The following is a 21,784-nucleotide window of genomic DNA, read 5'->3' as shown; positions in this document are numbered from 1 at the left end:
ATATATAGTTGTTTATTTATCTTTTTATAGGTATCTCAATACATTGTTAACAATTAATAAAAATTAATTAAATTAAAAAAATACCAAATTTAAAGTAACTTTACCATTATGGCTACTAGCAATCTTATTGCTTATTAGATATTTACTAAATCTTAATTTTTATTTATTGAATTGTTTTTTATTATTTTATATGTAATTATCTATATTCGGAATTTAATTATCTTAATTAAAAGCGGGTTGATATTTTTTTTAATTAATAACACCCACTATGTGGAATAAGTTAAAAACAAACAACACACACTTTAAATAAATTAAATTTAAAATCAATTTTTATTAATAAAGCAAGTTTTTGTTTTATTTGTATTTTTATTTGTATATATATATATATAAAAGTTTAAGTTTATTGGTTTATTTTATATTGAATAGATTTTTTAATATAGAAAACTAACTAAAAAAAAAATAAAAATAAAACAAAAATGATAGATGATTATAAATCTTTGGATGATGAACTGTTGAGTAGATATCAAAAAGTTGTGAGACCATGGTCTGTCAAGTTTATTATGTGTCTTTGTAAATCGATAGGTGAGACAATCATATATGCAATGTTGATTCCGAGGATGTGGTTCTCTGCGCTTTTCTACTTGGTTGGCTACCAGTTGAATTCGTCGTCGTGTATCATCTATAGGAATGTCCGATACTCAAAGAACCGGTCTCGCAATATCATGGATATCTACATGCCGAACCGCCGTGAGGAAACTCGTGACAATCCGGTGATGGTGTTTATTCACGGCGGTGGCTGGTCCGCCGGTTTCAAGACGCAGTATGTCTGCTTGGGTCGACGACTCGCACTGCACGGCATAACAACGGTGATTGCCAACTACACGCTCTATCCACAGGGCAGAATCGAACAGCAAGTCGAAGACATCGACGAGCTCATAAAGTATATCGGCAATAACATAACAAAGTACGGTGGTAATGTCGATGACATTACACTGATGGGACATAGTGCTGGCGCTCACATTACATCGTTGTATCTGGCGACAAAGTACGATCCAAAGAACGTTGCCATCAAGAACTACATTGGAATAGCAGGTATATTCGACGTACCCGACCACTTTATCCATCAAGCCAAGATGGCATTCGAAAAGAAATCGGATATGACCAGATGTTGCAACGGTCCTACAGGATTCAAAAAAGCATCTACTACCTACCAGCTCTTACAACATCCCGATAAATCAGTTGATTTACCATCAATGTATTTCTTACATGGGTAGGTTTTAAAGTTTAGTTTAGCATAATGAATAATTATTATTGATTTGAATATTTTCTATTTATATATATTGTAGTAATAAAGATACAGTTGTGTCAATGGATCAACCTATTGGTTTATGTAAAGTGATTCAACAAAAGTCTAAAAGTCATACACAAGTTCTGCAGTACGATGGTATGAATCACTTTGATATTATTATTCTTTTGCAAGATCAAGATACTGCCAATCCATTGTGTGAACCATTTAGTAACGAATGTGGGTCAGTCACCAAAAGACATAAACTATTTCAACTAAGTGATATCATACAAATAATTAATCGAAATAATACGCACTATCATATCGAATAAAGTTAAATATTTATAAAATTCGAATCGAAATGTCTAAAATGATGAAAAAGAAAAAAAGTCAAAATATCATCCATTTTGTTTGGATGATAAAAAGGTTTGAAACATTATTAATCAAACAAAAAGATCATGTATTTCGATGCTCATAAAAGATCGATATCATTTAACACTATTTTTAAAACCAAACTGAAAAAAAATGAAATAATATTGCTATTTTTGATGATGTTATTGTTGATCAAAATATTTTGATCATGTTGTTTGGTTGTTGTGTTTTTTTTGGTGTTTGTTTTTTATTTGTTATTCAAGATTCTTATTTTTTGTCTGGTAAACTTTTGAATTTTTTTGCTACCCACACACAAAATGGTTAAAATAAATTAATAAATCGGAATAAATTGGATATTTTTGTAACGGTTTAAAAAATACTCACCAAAAAACTTTGAAAAGTCAGAATTGGTAGTGGTAAAAAAAAAAAAAAACACACCCCCAATTTTAATGTTGACCTCAAATATGGTGCTCTAAAAAATAAAAAAAACAAAAATCTTTTAAAATCAAAGAATTCTTTAATATTGATTCAATTTGGTAGTGAAAACTAATATATAGAGACTGCCTTTGGCATCAACTGAATTCAATCAGTCAATCAACCAACCTTACAATTTAATAATATCAATCTAATTATATATTTATATATAACTATTTATCTATATAGAAATAATGATTTCCAATCAAATCGATCATCACAAGAATGAAGCTGCCACCTTTAGCTCTGAACACGATCATGAGGATCTTGAATCAAAGATGGAGATTACCGTTGGTCAAATTGTAATTAGATCCGACTTTTCCAATGTCTCAGCTCAGGAGCAAGCCAAAATCATCTTGGAGCGTTTCAATGCTGGAATCAAGAACTCTGCTTTCACTGATAATCCAGCACTCGGTAGAGCTTTGGATCGTGTAGATGTCAGTTACTTTGCTATGGGTCACCGTAATCAAGTCGCAGAGTTGCTCGATCCAAGAGGTCAAAGGTAAGAGTTAGCTAACTTTTAATAATAATAATAATTAGCAAACTTGATGGTGATATTAATATTGATCTTTATAAAGATTTGCCTTGACTTTAACACCAGATCCAACTGTTACTATCAAGTATTTGGGTGAGGTTGCCAAGACTGCTCATTATTTCGGTTCCTACGGTAAGCATGTATTGAATGTTCCAGCCGGTCACTACGCAAAGGCATTCTCAAAGAACAGACCAATTCTCTATGGTGAGGGTCCACATGTTATTATCGATCCAACCTTTGAGTTCAACGAAGGATCAGGTTTCATCAGCTCCAACGAGCCAGTCATCGAGCATCAAACTATCAATATCTTGAGAATTCCAGCCGGTAAGGTTGCCAAGGTTTGGTTGGGTACTCAACCAGTCATCTTGGAGTCACGTCGTGATCCATACGTCTTTGTCGACGCTCAATTCCGTTTGGTATCGCCAGACGGTGGAAAGAAGACCGGAATGTTCTACAACTCGATCGACACCTACATTGAGCATGGTTCCATCAAGCGTATCATCCCACACACTGGTGAGGTCGCTATCACCTACAACAACGGTATCCTCACCGTCATTCCACCACCAAAGGACGGTAAGCCAGTCATCATCAACAGCGCCACTCACAACTTTGACGGTTTCATCTCAACCTCACTCCAAACCTGCTTGTTCCCAAGTAAGGAGACCAAACAACAAGCCATGGACGACAACAAAAACAACAAGTCTGTCAACAGCGATGAAATCAACTTGAAGATCTTCCAAACCAGAGATTCATTGAGAGTCGGTGTCGTTTTGATCGTCGCTTTCAAAATTGTCGATCCAGAGCTCGCTGTCACCAAGCTCGGAAAGGAGGGAATCTTGCCACACATTGAAAACGTTTCCTTTGCTGACATGGGTAAAGCCATTCAATTGTCCACCCTCCAAGAGGTCATGTACTTCAACAACACTAAGCCAGGTGCTGCCAACGCAGAGGAAACTCAACTCCAAACCATCCAAGATCGTGTCAAGACCAATTTGGCCAAGGATTTGTCAGAGTACGGTATTGAATTGGCCAGACTCCAAATTGAGACAATGAAGGTTCTCGATGAGGAGATCGCCAAGAAGTTGGCTGGTCAATCCGTCACCACCGCCGAGTACACCACCAAGCAAGCTACCTTGGTAAAGGAGTACGATATCAAGACTACCGAGGCCAAGTTGAAGGCTGAGACCGACAACATTGCTTTGGTCCAAAAGAACAATGCCATCATTGCCGAGGCTCAAGCCAAGTTGCAATCCGCTCAACGTGAAGCCGAAGCACTCTTGATTGCTGCCGATGCTGCCCGTAAGGCTCAAGAAATGAAGGGTGAGCTCTACTCCAAGTACCCACAACTCTTAGAGTTGAAGATGGCCAAGATCAAAGCCAAGGCACTCAACAGTGCTACCATCTACATTACACCAGTATGTTAACTATTATTTTTATTTATTACATTTACCAATTTTAATATCTAACATTGTTTTATCTATATTTTTTAGGATAATGTTGGTAATTTTATGAGTTCACCATTGGTTTTCTTTGACCGTGTGAATGCTGCTTCCAACCCAAAGAAGACAATCGAAGAAAAAAAATAAATTGAACAAGTAAAGAAAAAAAAATAATCTAATTTGTTCAAATAAAATTGTAATCATAATAATAAAATAAACAATGTATTCCTAAAATACTATAAAATTGCTATCCTTTTATTTAATTCCAATTATATTAACTTGAACAAAATTTGAAAAAGGCGCCAACTCTCTGAAAAAAAAAAATAGTAAATTTACAAAATTGATTAGTGGAATTTGTTAATTTAAGATAATTCTCAAGATATCACCCAACATGAATTTCTTGTGTCTTCTCGTGATAGCTCCACGATGCTCGTTGAATGGTTCGGAATTACAAACATTATTTTCTTGATCTTCAATGTCTGTAATTAGGTCGACATGTGCAACATCATCGTATTCCAATGCTTGTAGATGAATGTGTTCTTTACATTTCTTTTCTAATTGATGTAAAAATCGAGAGTTTACAATTGGTGGAACCAAGTTATCTTGGTCTCCATAAATTAGGTATATTGATGGTAGTTCTAATGATTTATCTTTTTCCAATGAAATCCAATATAAAGGTGATTTATAATTTAATCCTTTAACACCACCACAATATGGAACTATCATACTGGTATGTTCTTTACCAAGCTGTGTTTGGAAAATGAATTGTTCTCTCATATCAAGTGGTGCTGACATTGGAATACAATTCTTGATATTGATTCTCTCTCTAATGTTGGTGTTTTTGTTGTAAATCGTCAAGAGATATTGTGTTATTAAATGACCACCTGCACTGTGTCCCATCAATGTAATATTTCTGGTATCACCACCATAGCTCTCAATATGATTGGAGACATACTCCAAGATTTGACCTATCTCTTCCACTTGTTGATCACCACTAAAGTTTGGGTACAAAGAGTAGTTCGCCAAAACCGTAGTTATTCCTTGAGATGCCAATGATCTTCCAAGTTTAATGTGAAGTGTTTTGACCCCGTACATCCAAGAACCACCATGAATGAATACAACTACAGGATTTCCACCGCTCTTAGTTTTCAAAGGTTGATATATATCCATAATATTTCTTGGACGCTCTTTCGAATACCTGACATCCCTGTGAATGGTACACGGCGATGAACTTAATTTACATCCAATAAAATAAAAATAAAAAGTTTTTGATATTCTGAATAATAAATAAAGTACAGAGATGTAAAATATAAATTTTGCTTTGATTGCAATGAAGATCTTTTCTCTCTTTGTTTTAACCAATGATTTATAGCGAGTCAACAGTTCACTATCTAAATCTTGATAATCTTCAATCATTGACATTGTTTTTTTTGAATTAAGAATGTGATAATAAATAAAAATAAAAAATATTTGATTAAAAAATTTATTCAAATCCTATGAGTGATAATATATTTTCTTCTTTTATGGATTGGTGTTGATTTTTTGAAAGTTTTTTATTTTAAAAAATCAAATTTAAAACAAAAAAAAAACCAGATATATAAAAAATTAAAGTAATCCAATTAAATATTTCTTTAAAGAATATTACCTTCTTTGGAAGGTTTGTAAAGAAACTTAGAAAATAGTATAACAGAGAAATTTAAAATAAAATAAAAAATTTCTTAAAATTAGAAATTAATAGTTATTTTAAACTTAAGATTTTAATTTAAAATTTTTAACCATTATACGACTCTAATATTATATAGATATACCTATTATTATTATGATTCCATTGTAAAAAATGGAAAAAAAGTTGCAAAATTAAGAGCTCATATATATTAAAGGGGATATAGAAAAACAATTGGATAATAATGAAAAAAAAGGATAAATTCATCTTTTTCACCAGTTATAAATTGATTTTACATTTATTATTATTGTTTTATTTATTGTAGAAAAATACTATTCTTATGAATTTTATATACATATTTACAAAATACAAAATTGATTAGTGGAAATTGTTAATTTAAGATAATTCTCAAGATATCACCCAACATGAATTTCTTATGTCTTTTAGTGATAGCTCCACGATGCTCGTTGAATGGTTCGGAATTACAAACATTATTTTCTTGATCTTCTATGTCTGTAATTAGGTCGACATGTGCAACATCATCGTATTCCAATGCTTGAAGATGAACATGTTCTTGACATTTCTTTTCTAATTGATGTAAAAATCGAGAGTTTACAATTGGTGGAACGATATAATCTTGGTTTCCATATACTAAATACATTGATGGTAGCTCTACTGATTTATCTTTTGCCAATGAAATCCAATATAAAGGTGATCTGCTCTCTAATCCTTTAACACCACCACAGTATGGAACTATCATACAAGTATCTTCATTTCCAACTTGAGTTTGGAAAATGAATTGTTCTTTCATATCGAGTGGCGCTGACATTGGAATACAATTCTTGATATTGATTCTCTCTGAATTATCTGGAGTGTTGTGAGTTGTCAAGAGATATTGTGTTATTAAATGGCCACCGGCACTATGTCCCATCAATGTAATATTGCAGAGATCACCACCGTAGCTCTCAATATGGTCAGCTACATATCTCATGATTTGTCCAATCTCTTCCACTTGTTGATCGCCATCACAATTTGGAAACAATGTATAGTTAGCCAAGACCGCAGTGACTCCGTTGGCAGCCAACAGTTTTCCAAGTTTAATATGCTGTGTTTTGAAACCATGCATCCAGGAACCACCATGAATGAATACCACAACAGGACTACCACCATCTCTCATTTCGTAAGGCTGGTATATATCCAAAATATTTCTTGGATTGTTGTTAGAATAACGGATATCCTTATGAATGGTACATGGTGAAGAGCTCAAGGTACTTCCAATCAAATAAAAGTAAAACGATTTTATTACCCTGTATGCTACAAATATGAATGTATAGAAACCTATTGCTCTTATCTTGATTGCTGCAAAAAACTTCTCTCTCTTTGTCTTTACCAGTGATTTATAGCGAGCCAGCGTTTCACTATCTAAATCCTGATGATTAATAATATTCGACATTTTTATATTTATTGATTTCTAATTAAAATTAAATAAAAAAATAACTATCCTATATATCTATATATTTCTCTAAAGTTGATTTTGTTTTCTTCATTTTGGGATTTATTGAACAATAAGTATTTATATGTGTATGTTATATGTGATTAGGGTTAGTTTAAAAAAATAGAAAAAAACACAAAACAATTAAAATAATTAATCGAATGATATATGATGATAGTAACCGAGTAAAGAATTTTCCTTATTTGGAAGTTATATGGTAAAGGGGTTGGTAGAAAATCAAAGTTCTATATACAAATATAAAGTGGTTATTTATATAGTTAACTTGATATCATTACCGAAACTTCAAATCATAACGCAAACTTTCAGTTAAAATAACTTGAAGAAAAAAAAAAATCAAAGGAAATGTGTGGTTTTTCAACTTTAATTTATTATACAATTTTGTGTGGTGTGATGTTCAATCTTATGACTTTGTGCTAGATAGATAGTTAACTATTATTGTGATATAATTATTGACTACTAGAAAAAAAAAGAAAAAAGAAAAAAAAAGAAAAAGAAATCTAAATATCTATTATTACTATTTTTCCTAAATATATAAATATATACAAAAAAAGGTTTTTCAAATATATAAAAAAAATTATATGATTGAATGTATGTTAAGAAATAAAAACTCTCTGAACTCTTTCAATGGGTTGAACACACATTGGGCAAACTTGAAGGAACTGTGAACAATAGATACAAATTGCATAGTGACCGCACCAGAGTAAAACAGAATCGGCAGGTCTCTCCCAACAAACCTTACAATATTTATCGTCTCCTCTCGAACTGCTTGAAATCGTGCTGTGTAGATTACTATGTTCTCTTTTATGTTGAATTGTACTATTAAATTTATTATGATTATTATTAATATTGTTGTTGTTGTTTGTCGTTGTAGTTGTGGTTGTAGTTGTTGTTGTGATTATATTTAATAAATTATTATTTGATACATTGTGTGGTATACTATTACTACTGCTATTGATTATAATATCACTGCTATTGTTGATGTTGTTGTTGTTGTTGTTGTTGTTGTTGTTGTTGTTGTTGTTGTTGTTACCACTATTGATTGTACTACTACCACCACCACCACCATTACCATTACTATTTAAAGTTGAGAGTCCATTAATACTACTGTTATTATTAATGTTGGAATCCTGTGAATTATCAATACTGGTGGTGTTGTTGGTAACAATAATAGATGGCTGTGAAGGATTGAATACAGAACCTGAATCTAAACTTGACCATGAAGATGCCAAACTATCGGTTCCCGTATGATTATTTACATTACTAGTATTGTTATTATTATGAATTGGATTGGTTGCTGTTGTATTATTTGTTTGATTATTATTGTTAATATTGTTGACTATACTACTACTATTGTTATTATTATTATTATTATTACTATTTGTTATAATTGTTGTTGTTGCTACAGATGCTGCAGTTGTTATAATATTGGTATTTAATTGTTGATGTTGAAGTGCTATGTTGTTATTATTATTGTTATTGTTATTGTTATTATTACTATGATGTTGGTGTAAACTAACACAGGTATTCGAGACTGAACTGACTATCTTGGCGACTTTATTCACCTTACAAAAGTGGTCGTTTAACATGTTCACCGTGGAGAGATGTCCGTTTGCTTTGGCCATGAAGATGGCTGTGCGACCCGATGTATCACGACGATTGACGTCGGCGCCCACATTCAGTAGGAATCGCGTGAGAATGTCGTCTCCCTCGCTAGCTGCCCACATCAGCGCAGTCATCTTTGAACTCTTGTGATCGCAAAAGTTGACGTCGACACCGATCTGCGTGTAATCGGCAAACATCAGTTCCACAAACTTTTCGTCGCCCGACTTGACGGCGACACCAAGCGGAGTGACGCCGGCGTCCGACACGACATTGGGATTGGCGCCGTTGCGTAACAACAGCGAAACCATCTCCTCGTCGTTGTTGAGCACTGCGTTCAGTATCGGAGTGACACCGATGTTGTTGGCAATGTTTGGATTGGCGCCGATCTGGAGCAGCTGAGCGACCAGTGGTTTGCGACCGATCGCTACGGCACGGTTCAGCAGAGTGCACCCGTTGGCATCTTTCACCTCATTGATATTGATCTTTTTCAATTTTCGCAATGCTTTTCTAAAGGTTGAGTCTTTTGAGCGTAGGGCATCGAATGCCCTCTCTTTTGATTTACTCTCCGATGCTCCCATTAACTGTCGTTGTTTTTTTCTTAAATTGTCCTACCAACCAACCAATAAATTAATTTTTTAATTTAACAAAAAAAAAAAACAACAGAATACTTTTTTTTATTTTTTGTTGTTGATTATTATTATTAGATTTGAATATATATCTTTTTTATTTATCTCTAAAAATGATGGATCTATCTAACTATCAAACTATTATATCTAAGTAGTTATTGGTTATTTTTTTTGATATTATTTATAAATGTTGTTTGTTGTCTCTATTATAATATAGGAATTGATTGTAGAATCTATAGATTACAATTATTAAAACTATCTTTTTTAAAAAAAATAATTTTGATCAAAATAAATAAAAATGTTAATTAATTGATTGAAAGATTGATTGCTGTGTTTTGCAACTTTGCTACAAAATTAAAATTCTCAATTTTTTTTATTTTATATTTTTGCAAAACTGTTTTTTTTTTTTCCCTTTTATCACTATTTTTTTTTTAATGAACATTATTTTATATACACACAAAAATGTACATGTAAAGATACCTTTTCAGCATAATTATAAATAACATTTATAACAACCAACTTCAAATTTAAAACATTATTAAACTATGATTTTTTTTTTTAAAAAAAAAAATGAATGAAGCATTGTTTGGATTTACAAAAAATAGATTAGTTGATTTTCGTCCAAACTAGATTGATATTTCTTTACATCAAAAATACCCTGTTACTTAAAAATTTAATAAAAAACAAAAATCTAAAGATTTATCTTGATATTTTTAAAATCTAAATTCGCGCAAATAGAAAACCATGATATCATCACATACCACATTCACAAAAAGTAGTGCAAAACAAATGATCATGATATTTTATTAAATAATAATAAAAATAAATAAAAAATGTTTAAAATATGCAAATAGTTGATTTTTGCTTGAAACCATCGTGGTGGTTGAACATCCTTATAAAATCTTGACATTTCATAATTTTGAAAAAAATAATATCTTTATTATTTGTATATAATATTTAAAGTTAACAAATAAATAGTAATAATGTCAGTTGTAATTAATCCAGAATGTAAGGCTGCTGTTGATGTTCTTAAACAAAAAGTAAATAGAGCCGTTATTTTCAGAGCTGATGCAGCAACCAGAGAACTTGTTGTTGACCGTACATTCCCAGAGGGAACACAATACGATGATGTCATCTCAAACTTGGTTGACGACCACGGAAGATTCTTGGTAGTTGACTTCCAATACACAAACAAAGAAAACGTTGCCACCAGCAAGCCAATCTTCATATTCTGGTACCCACATGCCATCTCAGCTGAGGAGATCGAACTCTACAGTAATGCAAGAGCTCCATTCTCTCAAGACGTTGGAATTCCAATGTTGATCCAAGCCGTCGACCAGAATGAAATCACCCCAAGTTGCATCACCTATTATCTCAATCAATAAGTTCCACCTATTGTAATATTAATAAAATTTCTTTTCAATCACTCTTATTTAAATTATATTTTCAATTCATTAATAAAAATAAAATATATTTATTTAATTGACCAACATTATCTTTAGAAAAAAAACAATCCTATATTACCTCTTCCAATTTTGAAATATTAATGTGTATCTAATTCCAATTTACCAAAAATTTATTAGAATAAGAAGATTAAAGAACACCTGCTTATTAATTATACTTTTTTATTTTTATTTTCTTCTACAAAATACTGTATCTAACTATTCATTGTTCACTTTCTTGTTTTAATTTCAACAAACAAAAACAAAATTCAAAATTTTGAAATTTTCAAATCATTAGGTTTTAACGATTCTTTTGACACCAACTAAGTTCACTCTCATTGTGGGAACCAATAGCAACCATCTTTGTATTATCATTAACTATAGTTTGTTTTAGATTTAAAATATATATATATCTATAATACAATGATTTGTTCAAGTATGTAATTTTTTTATCTTCATATTAATAATAATAATATATAACTAACTAAAAAATTGTGTTGTTTTGTTTTTGTTTTTTTTAATATAATATTATAGTATCTGGAGATGTACCACAAGAACCAGTGGTATCGATAAAGACAGGAAATGTATATGAGAAACGATTGATCGAAAAGTATATAGATACCAATGGTAGAGAACCAACTACAGGTGAACCATTGTCAATCACCGATATCGTCGTTATTAGCAAACAATCGATGAGTGGCGGTGGTGTCGGTGGTGCAAAGCCACGTACCAGCAATGCCACTAGCATTCCATCGATGTTACAGATGTTCCAAAACGAATGGGACGCTCTCATGCTCGAAACATTCACACTCAAACAACAGTTTGAACAGGTTCGTCAGGAATTGGCACACTCTCTCTATCAATACGATGCATCGTGTCGTGTCATCGCTCGTCTCATCAAAGAGAGAGATCAAGCTAGAAAGTTTGTATTATTATTATTATTATTAAACTAAAAACAAAACAAAACAATTACATCTTTACTAACATGTCTTTTCTCTACAATCTTTTTTTTATTTTAATGAATCAACTACTAACCAAACAAAAACTTTTACCATTCCTAATACTACCAGTGCACTTGCCAATGCCAAGATTAAAGTAGATAGTAATAATTCACAAGATTGTAAGTATAAATATAACTTGAATCAATCTATATAATATTGTTAATTAATATAACTTTATTAATGGTTTTCTTTTATTTTTAGCAATGTTAATAGATGATCTTAGTGAACAAGATATAAAGAGAATTACAGAAAAAACACAAGAGTATGTATACATTCAAATAAAATAGAAAGTAAAGTATTATACTAATATATAGATATATGTTTGATTTTATTATTTATATATATTATAGATTAACACAAAAAAGAAAGAAGAGAAGTATTCCAGTAGATTTACCAAAAGCACAAGAAGTAGAGGCAATGTCAGTGTTGTTGTCTACAAATGTTAATAATACAGCTGGTTCACTTGGTTGTTTAGATTACCATGCAAATCAAACGTTGGTTGCCACTGGTTCCAACGATGGTTTGGCTACTTTGTACGATGTCGACAAGTCTGCAGTTGTCACCACATTCAAAGGTCACCAAAAGAAGGTCAATCGTGTACTTTTCCACCCAACCGAGCAAGTTGTATGCTCGTCTGGTGTCGACAAGACCGTTCGTGTCTGGAATCACAACGGTCAGCAACTACACAACATCAAGAAGCATGCCGGCGATGTCTGTGGTCTGACTATGCATCCACTCGGTGACTACGTAGTGTCAGCATCGACCGACGCCACTTGGGCAATGCACAACATCCTGACTGGCCAGACACTCATAACCGTGACACCCGAGGACAATGGCGGATACCACTGCGCGCAGTACCATCCGGACGGTCAAGTCGTCGGACTGGGCACTCACGACAAGAAGATCGCAATCGTCACCGTAAACTCCAAGAAATGTGAGATCGTGCTCGCCGAACACAACCAGTTTGTCAACTCGATTGCATTCTCAGAGAACGGCTATCATATGGCATCGAGCGATAGCAACACCGTCAAGATCTGGGATCTCAGAAGAACAGAAAAAAGCATAAAGACAATCGACTTTACCGACGGACAAATCGGAAACATCTCATGGGATCCAAGCGGTACCTACCTCGCAATTGCCGGTTCGGTCATCTCCATCTACAACCACAAAGGAAAGAGAGAGTTTGACCAAGTAAAGACATTCTCTGACTCTATCGTTTACACCGACATCAAGTGGTCGACAAACTCTAAATATTTCCTAACAACCTCTGATGATTCTACATTAAAGATGTGGGGTAACCAATGATGATCAGAACAAATTCATTAATAAACAAAAACTCAAAATAACACCTGATGATAAATAATAATAATAACGATAACTGTTTTTTTTTTTGAAAAAAAGTATTCTTTATACATTTTATAGATTTATTTCGACAAACTATTAATTAATTTAACTATACTTTTCTATTCTATTTCTATTTCTATTTCTATTCTATTCTATTCTATTCCCAAGAAGTCCACTCTTCTTCATCTGAAAACTTTTTGTCTATAACTTCCCAATCACTCAGAGTTTCACCATTCTTTAAGACTTTACCAACTTCTTGGAAAGAAGAGTTCTCCTTTAAACTACTATTGCTACTATTATTATTATTATTATTATTATTTATACATTCATTACTATTTACACTGTTATTATCAATATCGATATCAGATGATGTAAGAATCTCTTTGTTTATAATATCTTTATCATCTGATTTTGTTTCTATATCACTGTTGTTATCTACAATATTATTTTCTAAACTATCATTATTAATTACGTTATTATTATCGGTTGTAGTCAACTCTTCAAGCTTTGTGTTTACTTCAATTAAATCCTCTGTATTTGTTGTTGCTGCTGTTGTTGTTGTTGTCGATGTTGATTCATCATCCCAATTGACCTCTTCTTCATTGTCAAGAGTCTCTGATAGAGCTTTCATCTTTCTTAATGGTTCATCTCTAGTTAATTGGCTAATTAGAAGTAAAAAAAGTTAATAATTAAACTAAATAATAATAATAATAATAATAATTAATGAATGTAATAATACATACAGATTAAAGAAATATCTAGACCAAAAATTAAGTTCATTAACATGTTGAGGAACCAAAAGATTGTAGTGTTTCTGTATTTTGTTTTTATTTGATGTCAACAGCTCTACTATTCTCTCACGATAGACTTGCAAGCTAAAGTTTTGTTTGAAATTGGTGAACTCTTCCAATCGATTGTCTGGATCATTTAAATATAGCTTATATTCTTCTTGTATTGAAATAGATGGTCTATAATAGAATATATAAATTAGTACAAACATAATTATTAATATAAATAAACACTTACGGTTCGTTTATAATCACTGGAGATGAAGGTGTTGTCAAATTTGAACTTTCTTTCGATGTATTAACTGTAGGTTGTGAAAATGAAGTGTTGCTAGTTGTTGTTGTTGTAGTAGTTGATGCTGAAGATGTTGCTGGTGTTGTTGTTGTTGACTCTGGTGCAGGATATTCACCAATGAAACTAGTGATACTACTTGAAATCTTTGATTTCAAAAATTTCAATTGTTGTAATGGTTGTTGTTGTTGTTCGGAATTATTACTGCTACCAGTAGTAGTAGTTTGATTAGATTCTAATGCTTCCTGGTTGTCTCTATGTAAAACCTCTGTTGCTTCACCATTTAAACTAGAGCCGAATCCTTGTAGATCCTCTTTATATATGTTTATTATATCCTCTGATTTCTGTTTGACAGAATCGACAATCGATGAGAACGAACTAAAGAAACTACTTGTCGTAATGGTAGGTAGTTTGAAATATGACGATTCTTCATTGTTGTTGTTGCTATTACTGTGTTGTGAATCTTGTTCACCATCATCATCTGTATCACTGTCAGCCACTGGCTCCACATGATATAAAGGATCATAGTGTAAATCCATGTTTTGTTGTTGTTGCGCAATTGTAAATAATTAAAGGATGTTTGAATAAAAATTAAAAAAAACAACAAACAACAATACTTTGCATGAAAACACCAACCAAACAACGTGTTTTAATTTAATCTTTATTAGTTTTATAATTATTTTTTTTAATAATATTTTTAATTTATTTTTTTTACTACATATGTGTTTATCAACTTTTTTGGTAATATTATGAATGAGATTGTGGGGTTTATTTTTTGTAGTATTTGTGTGTTTTGAAGAACGTAGTATACCTGTATTTAAATGCATGTGTAAATTGAATTCATTAAAAAACGACTGTTGTTTAGTGAGTAGAGAATGAATTGAAAATTACTAAACGGACATACTGACCAACCAATAAGAACAAATTTTAGCAAAACAATTACAATCACATTTTTTAATATACTATTAAATTAATAATACAATCCAATAATTTGAATTCATCATCACAATAATATAATTAAAAAAAAGGGACACCCAGGTAAAGAGAACAGAGTGAAAAATAGAAAAAAAGAGAGAGAGAAAAAGAAAGACAAAAATATGAGAATAAAAGAATTATTCTCATAATAATAACAATAATAGAATTTATTAATTAATACCTCACCAATAACTAAATTCAAAAATAAAAATCAAAAATCAATCAAATATATAAATAATAGAGTTTGGTATCTAAGAGTAGTAAACTTAGACTATCAACATAGTTTGCTTACTACTTGAAAAATCACATGTATTTTTATTAAAGTAAGTGTTCAATTAGAGTTAACTAGTAAAAATAATAATAATAATAATAATAATAAGTTCAGTTTAAAATATTTAACTGAACAGTTTGTTTAAATTGGTTAATGAAAATCAATATGATGTCATCTCGAAACCAAAATATTAACAAAAAAACCAACTCTTCAACTACTTCAAAACAAGGGTTCTTGGAACAATTCTAAATCCTCATATTTTTTTTTCGATATCTTGTATTGAAATCTAAGGTAGATCAAAGTTTTGTTGTGTGGAATTTATTAAACCATCAATGGATCAGTTAACTGATTAAAAATATCACCAAAAAAAATAAAAAAAAAAACTTACATCAATGAAAAACTTAAGGCGAAACACAGACTCATTCACCCGTTTTTTGTTTTGTTTTTTGCATGACCCCCTTTTTCAAAGAGCATACCATTTATTTTTTACCATCTTTTTTTGTTTTTTTCATAGGAGTGGTCACAAAATTTTACATTTTAATACATAAATAAATATCATAACATAAATTTTTAAAACATTCTTATTCAATCAATTGATTTGTTAATTTTTTATTTATTTTAAAATCACACAGTCATAATCTTGCAAACACACAACCCATTTCAATAACATAATTTGATTGATTATCTGTTTTTTGATCTAGATACAACAACGACAGCAACAGCATTCACCACAAGAACAAAAATAACTTAACATTCACTCACCACAAAACCATCCATTAATTCTAATCATCACCACCAAGTAGATAAAAAAAATAGTTACACAAAACACACATCATACATTTTGTTTATGAACTATTAATCGCTATCTTTTATTCCTTTAAAGTTATTTCATTCATTCATTCATCACATGTACTCATCATAATTCCAGCCAACCAACCTGACAGACATACATATTCTTTGAGTAGACGCAAATTTAAATTATTTCAAGACATATAATAATATTAATAATTGTTGTTAGCTTCTTTTTTATAATTATTACATACATATATAACCTTCTATATTTGTTAATCAAGTTTAAGCAAATATTTTAATATTATTGACATCACATCACATCACATTCAACTATTTTATTCTCTAATTAAAATGGTTTTTTAATTGCATCATTTTTAAATTATTACAAAAAAAAGTAAACATTTACAAAAAAACAAAAAAAAGAATCTGATTGATTTTAAAATCAAAATATATATATTAATTTATTTATTTCAAATCTAGTTTAGTATTTTACAATTAGTTAGAAGAGGAAAAAGAAAGAAAAACAAACATTTAGAACACTTTTAATAAGTGTGAAATAGCAAAGATAGAAAAATGATTAGTAATGATACTTTATCACCGATTCATTCAACATCTACAACACCGACACTGAGAACTAGTAATCTTAGTAGTCTTGGTAGCAGTGTATCTTCGATGGTGGGATCGGAATCACCGCTTGGTCGTTCGAAACAACACCTCGAGCTTTATAAAGATCTCAGTGAAAAGACACTGGAGCAGTGCGACCAATCTTTTATGAATACAAAGAGAATGATCATGTCGGATTTCGATACAATGATCAACTATCTCAACGATCGAAGAGTGGAAATGCTGACACAGTTGGCAGTGGAACTGGAATCACACAAACAGGAACTCGAGAAGAATCGAGACAAAGCACAACATCTCATTGAATCGATCGACAGAAAACTCAGACAAACTACAAGCGGCATGGGTGGCGCAGGCTCGTCTTCTCCACAATTGTCAGCTTCGCAAAACATTAGTAATAGCAATGTTAATCTCAAAGTACCGGCTTTGATTTCAAAGTCAACTGGATCGCTGCTGTCAACTGGATCGCTGCTGTCTTCTAGTACCAGTAGCAATAGCAGCGGCGGTGAACTCTCAGAGACCTATCTCAAGAATGAACAGATTCAGCTACTGAAGGAATCGATCGATATTATAGAGTGGAATTGGGACGGTGAGTTCCAACATTTACTCAAGTAAAACAAAGTCAATTGTTGTCGAGAGTTCGAGGGATCCGATCGCTGCCGATGAGCAGCAGCACGAGGATGTGGTAGAAATCAATTTGGACGACGACAACTGTTGCTCCAATTCCACCACTAGCGCTGGAAGCAGAAGCAGTAGCAGTGCGACGCAAAAGAGAAAAGAGACATCGGCATCGTCGCTCGACGATTGCGATGTCGATAGTAGTGTCTACGCTGTGTATGCGCGTCGTCATATGAAGCGCGAAAAACAAGTACATGTGTTTGGTCGTTTGGAGTTCAACACTCGTGTACACCCGGAATACAAAGAGTTGAGTCAGTTGCTGCCGAAGCAATGTTTGATCTATTCGATTGGTGGTCATCTCAATGGATTCGATCAATATTCAACAGAGCGTTACGATATGTCGGAGCATCAGTGGCGATCGATGGCACCGCTACACCAGATGGACAATGATTTCACTTCGATATTCGATGGTCGTAACTCTATCTACAACTTTGGTGGCAGTCTATCACCTTCGAAAATCACACGTTACTCTCTGGCCGAAGATCGTTGGGAGACGCTGGAGGCGGACATTCCAGAGGGTGGAAGATTCCTGCACACATCGGTCTACGACAACAAACAATATGTATATTTACTGGGTGGATTCCCACGCGCCAATGTTGTTCTGCGGTTCAACCTGGTGAATCATGAGTTCAGCAAGCTCTCGACGATGAAGAACATCTGGAAGCAATCGGCAGTCTTTGATCCAGTGTCCAACTCGATCTACACGATCGGTGGTTGCAACATGTCTGGAGAATCACTGGATTGTGTCGATCGCTACGACATTGAAGAGGATCGTTGGTACGAAATGGCACCGCTCCACCACGGCATGTATAGCGGCGCCGCTGTCATTGATTCGTCGAACGGCTACATCTATGCATTCGGAGGATTCTCATCGCAATCGAACCAATGTTTGAATCGTGTCGAACGTTACTCTATCGAGCACAACAAGTGGGAGGTGGTCGAGCCGTCAATGCCAATCGCCATGATGGTCAATAACTCTGCATTCTTTGACGGCAGTCACTATGTATATTTAGTAGGTGGTTCTAACCCCAACACAAAAGAAAGTTTTTCAAAGGTGTACCGTTTTAGTATAATAACATTTGAATGGGATGATCATCCAGTTGGTAATTTCAAACATCAGCGTTACAAAGGTTCAACAGTTTTTGTATCAAAATAATAATCAATCAAACAACCACAAATTAACAATAACAATAACAATTATAACAACAACAAACTATTAATAATTTACAAACTACATCTATATAATATTTTTATTATTATTTATTTATAGTTATAAGACACTTTTTTTTTTTTTTTTTTTGTTTATGTATCTACCTTCAAAACAAAAAAAAAAACATCAAAACAATCTCCTACACTTTTACCAATCAAAATCAACCTTATTATTATTATTATATTATTATGTTAAACAAACAAAAATAACATTAAAAATAGTAATAGGATCACTAATTATTTATTCAACAAATAAAATAAAACATTATTTGTTTTTTTTTTAAAAATTAAAAAAACACAACAAACATTATAATTAAACACACTTTTTTTTTTTTTTTACACACAAGTGTGAGTTGTCGTAAAGAATCTATCAAATGATCATTTGATCTAATAATGTAGTAACAACAGATATCTTTATACATTATTATTTAAGATTATGTGAATATGTAATTTATAAGATCAACAATTCTTGTTTTCCAATCTATTTTTTTTTTTTTTCACACATTATCACTTATTATATTGTTGTTGACATCGGGACACGTGTAGGATATACATATAAACAATCACGAATATAAAGTAGTTTACCATTGATTTGGTGATAACCCCCAGTACTATTACATTCTGTAATTTGATCAACAAAGATATCTGAAAATGTAATTGACAATATAGAGATAAAACACATTTTATTTAATATTTAGATATTAAAATTGAAATTCTCTCTCTATAAAAGGAAGTACTTTAATTCATTTCTTATCATCAAATAAATAAATATATATATAAAAAACAATTAACTAAAACTAACAAATTAAAATCAAAAATGAAATTCCTTTCCTTTGCAATTGTATTACTACTTGTTGTAGCTGTTGTTCGTAGTCATGAAGAAGCCATTGAAACTGCAACCACCCCAGCCAAAACTACTACTCCACCAAAGGTTTGTCCAAAGAACTATTCTCTTCCAAAGTGTATGGGTGTAAGTTTAAATGATTACCCTTATTTATTTAGATTTCAAAACAATTTAATTATTAATTGACTGCTATATCAATAGGATCAAGTCCTAGTTTATGAGAAACAGGCAGATGGATGTGAATATCCACGTTGTTCACCGGGACCACCAACCAAGAAGCCAGTTTGTACTGCACCACCAACTCTTAAGTGTGCTGCCGGACAAAAACAAATTGTTAAGAAGGACAAGAATGGTTGTGACACTCATGAGTGTGTCAAAGCTTAAATAAAATTTTCCATATGGAAATTTAACAACTTTAAAACAAATTATTAATTGATAAAGTTTTAAAAATAATTTGATAATTTTTTTTTAAAATTTCAATTAATTCCGTTATCAATCTTCCTCCATATTCTGCTTGATTTGATCTTGAAAGAGAAAACTTCTCAGAAATGTTCTAGAAAAGTATAAAAATGGAGGTAGTTATCATAGAATATTGTTAATAAAAATAATATAATCTACCCTTTCATCAAGCAAAAAGTAAGTCATGTCAAAAGAGTTGGATTGTAGTGTACATCACAAATGTTCAATGTTTGACTAACAATATCAAAAATAGATGAGTAAAATAAAAAAATATGGTTAAAATTTTAATGATTCATCCTTCTATTATATCAAAGATCCATCTATGATCTGTTATTTAACAATTTTAATAAAATTCGAAAATAATAAAAATCTTTTTGTATTTAAATCAACACACTAATACTGCATTATGATAATACTAACGAGATTTTATAAATTAATATTTTAATTTCAATGAATATATATAAATATTTAATTTAAATTTTTATTTTAATAATGTATAAATAGTTTAATAATCTCTTCACTTCTCTATTGATTAGAATAAATAAATTTCAAGATGAAAATAATTACTTTGTTTATAGTTTTAGTTATTTTTCAGTTATATCTAGTAAATGGGAATTTTAATAAAGATCTTCACTTATCTTTATTGAATAAAGAAAGAGCTAAACTAAAGTTAGGACTATTGACCTACTCCAATTGTCTAATGGAAGCTGCTCAAGATCAATCTTCATATATGTTATCTAAAAAAAATTTAACATATAGTAATCCACATGGTGATTTATTTTCAATTGCTCGTTTTTATGGACAAAAAAAAGTAAATAATGTATATGAAAATATAGGATATGCTTATGAAGATGACAAAGATATCATTGAAGAATTTATGAAAGGTCCCCAAAAAGAAAATATACTCAATAAAAAGGTTACTCAAGTTGGAGTTGGCGTAGCACAAACCAAGAATGGACCACTCTATTGGACACAGTTTTTTACTGACGGGACATGCTCCAAGTAATAAATAAAAGTTGATTTCAAACTTAAGAATTTTCTAAATTTGTTAGAGTTTTTCTTATTTGAGGTATAATTATATTGCTTAAAGAAGTTTTTAAGGTGTTTATTATTTATTCATTGATTTTTTTATTGCGTATTTATTTATTCTCGATTGGGTTGTATGAAAAATTTGTTTTTAATTTCACCAATCACTTTCAGCAAAATGATTGAATTATCATTCAAAATCGAATCTTTGAAAGCATAAACTAAAGTAATCAATAAAAGATTATTATTATCATTATTTTATAGTTATCTTTTTTTTTTTTTTTTTTTTTTGCAAAAAAGATTTGTTCAGTGTGATCAGAATTGCTAGTTCGTGTTTGAATAGTTATCTTTAATTTAATATTTGAATAGAAAAGATCTAACAAGCAAACATTTTTTTATTTTTTTTTTTTTTAATTTTTCATAATTTTTATTTTTATTTTTATTTTTATTTTTATTTTTATTTTTATTTTTATTTTTATTTTTATTTTTATTTTTATTTTTATTTTCCATGAGATTTCATCGAAATTTCGATATTT

At 31.3% G+C, this 21,784-nt stretch overlaps 10 protein-coding genes across 10 annotated transcripts; 6 read left to right on the top strand and 4 right to left on the bottom strand.

Annotated features, from left to right (window-relative positions):
• Positions 1-476: 476 nt before the first annotated feature.
• On the top strand, positions 477-4,252 carry PPL_04262 (uncharacterized protein; the record flags this gene model as incomplete). The annotated part of the gene is made up of 5 exons (XM_020575170.1): positions 477-1,270; positions 1,347-1,564; positions 2,321-2,633; positions 2,710-4,081; positions 4,157-4,252. 5 exons carry the CDS (start codon positions 477-479, stop codon positions 4,250-4,252), a joined length of 2,793 nt encoding a protein of 930 aa, XP_020434690.1.
• A 210-nt stretch (positions 4,253-4,462) lies between these two features.
• On the bottom strand, positions 4,463-5,527 carry PPL_04261 (alpha/beta hydrolase; the record flags this gene model as incomplete). The annotated part of the gene is made up of 1 exon (XM_020575169.1): positions 4,463-5,527. One exon carries the CDS (start codon positions 5,525-5,527, stop codon positions 4,463-4,465), a length of 1,065 nt encoding a protein of 354 aa, XP_020434689.1.
• A 632-nt stretch (positions 5,528-6,159) lies between these two features.
• PPL_04260 (alpha/beta hydrolase) lies at positions 6,160-6,945 on the bottom strand (the record flags this gene model as incomplete). Its single annotated transcript, XM_020575168.1, has 1 exon — positions 6,160-6,945. The coding sequence occupies one exon, from the start codon at positions 6,943-6,945 to the stop codon at positions 6,160-6,162; it is 786 nt and encodes a 261-aa protein (XP_020434688.1).
• Positions 6,946-7,229: 284 nt separating this feature from the next.
• PPL_04259 (ankyrin repeat domain-containing RING finger protein) lies at positions 7,230-9,461 on the bottom strand (the record flags this gene model as incomplete). The annotated part of the gene is made up of 4 exons (XM_020575167.1): positions 7,230-7,239; positions 7,921-9,059; positions 9,094-9,350; positions 9,446-9,461. 4 exons carry the CDS (start codon positions 9,459-9,461, stop codon positions 7,230-7,232), a joined length of 1,422 nt encoding a protein of 473 aa, XP_020434687.1.
• A 1,031-nt stretch (positions 9,462-10,492) lies between these two features.
• cofC-2 (cofilin family protein) lies at positions 10,493-10,894 on the top strand (the record flags this gene model as incomplete). The annotated part of the gene is made up of 1 exon (XM_020575166.1): positions 10,493-10,894. The coding sequence occupies one exon, from the start codon at positions 10,493-10,495 to the stop codon at positions 10,892-10,894; it is 402 nt and encodes a 133-aa protein (XP_020434686.1).
• Positions 10,895-11,374: 480 nt separating this feature from the next.
• On the top strand, positions 11,375-13,257 carry prp19 (pre-mRNA-processing factor 19; the record flags this gene model as incomplete). Its single annotated transcript, XM_020575165.1, has 5 exons — positions 11,375-11,387; positions 11,486-11,873; positions 12,022-12,071; positions 12,154-12,214; positions 12,303-13,257. The coding sequence occupies 5 exons, from the start codon at positions 11,375-11,377 to the stop codon at positions 13,255-13,257; spliced, it is 1,467 nt and encodes a 488-aa protein (XP_020434685.1).
• Positions 13,258-13,453: 196 nt separating this feature from the next.
• PPL_04256 (BSD domain-containing protein) lies at positions 13,454-14,912 on the bottom strand (the record flags this gene model as incomplete). Its single annotated transcript, XM_020575164.1, has 3 exons — positions 13,454-13,958; positions 14,040-14,264; positions 14,323-14,912. 3 exons carry the CDS (start codon positions 14,910-14,912, stop codon positions 13,454-13,456), a joined length of 1,320 nt encoding a protein of 439 aa, XP_020434684.1.
• Positions 14,913-16,984: 2,072 nt separating this feature from the next.
• Positions 16,985-18,866, top strand: PPL_04255 (Kelch repeat-containing protein; the record flags this gene model as incomplete). The annotated part of the gene is made up of 2 exons (XM_020575163.1): positions 16,985-17,437; positions 17,655-18,866. 2 exons carry the CDS (start codon positions 16,985-16,987, stop codon positions 18,864-18,866), a joined length of 1,665 nt encoding a protein of 554 aa, XP_020434683.1.
• An 870-nt stretch (positions 18,867-19,736) lies between these two features.
• Positions 19,737-20,147, top strand: PPL_04254 (uncharacterized protein; the record flags this gene model as incomplete). Its single annotated transcript, XM_020575162.1, has 2 exons — positions 19,737-19,889; positions 19,965-20,147. The coding sequence occupies 2 exons, from the start codon at positions 19,737-19,739 to the stop codon at positions 20,145-20,147; spliced, it is 336 nt and encodes a 111-aa protein (XP_020434682.1).
• Positions 20,148-20,332: 185 nt separating this feature from the next.
• PPL_04253 (CAP domain-containing protein) lies at positions 20,333-21,310 on the top strand (the record flags this gene model as incomplete). Its single annotated transcript, XM_020575161.1, has 4 exons — positions 20,333-20,338; positions 20,727-20,826; positions 20,849-21,224; positions 21,292-21,310. 4 exons carry the CDS (start codon positions 20,333-20,335, stop codon positions 21,308-21,310), a joined length of 501 nt encoding a protein of 166 aa, XP_020434681.1.
• Positions 21,311-21,784: the final 474 nt, after the last annotated feature.

Source organism: Heterostelium album (genome assembly GCF_000004825.1).
Source record: "Heterostelium album PN500 unplaced genomic scaffold PPL_contig9, whole genome shotgun sequence".
Taxonomy (NCBI): domain Eukaryota; phylum Evosea; class Eumycetozoa; order Acytosteliales; family Acytosteliaceae; genus Heterostelium; species Heterostelium album.
Note: the sequence above shows the minus strand (reverse complement) of the source record. Positions and strands in the feature narration are given on the sequence as shown.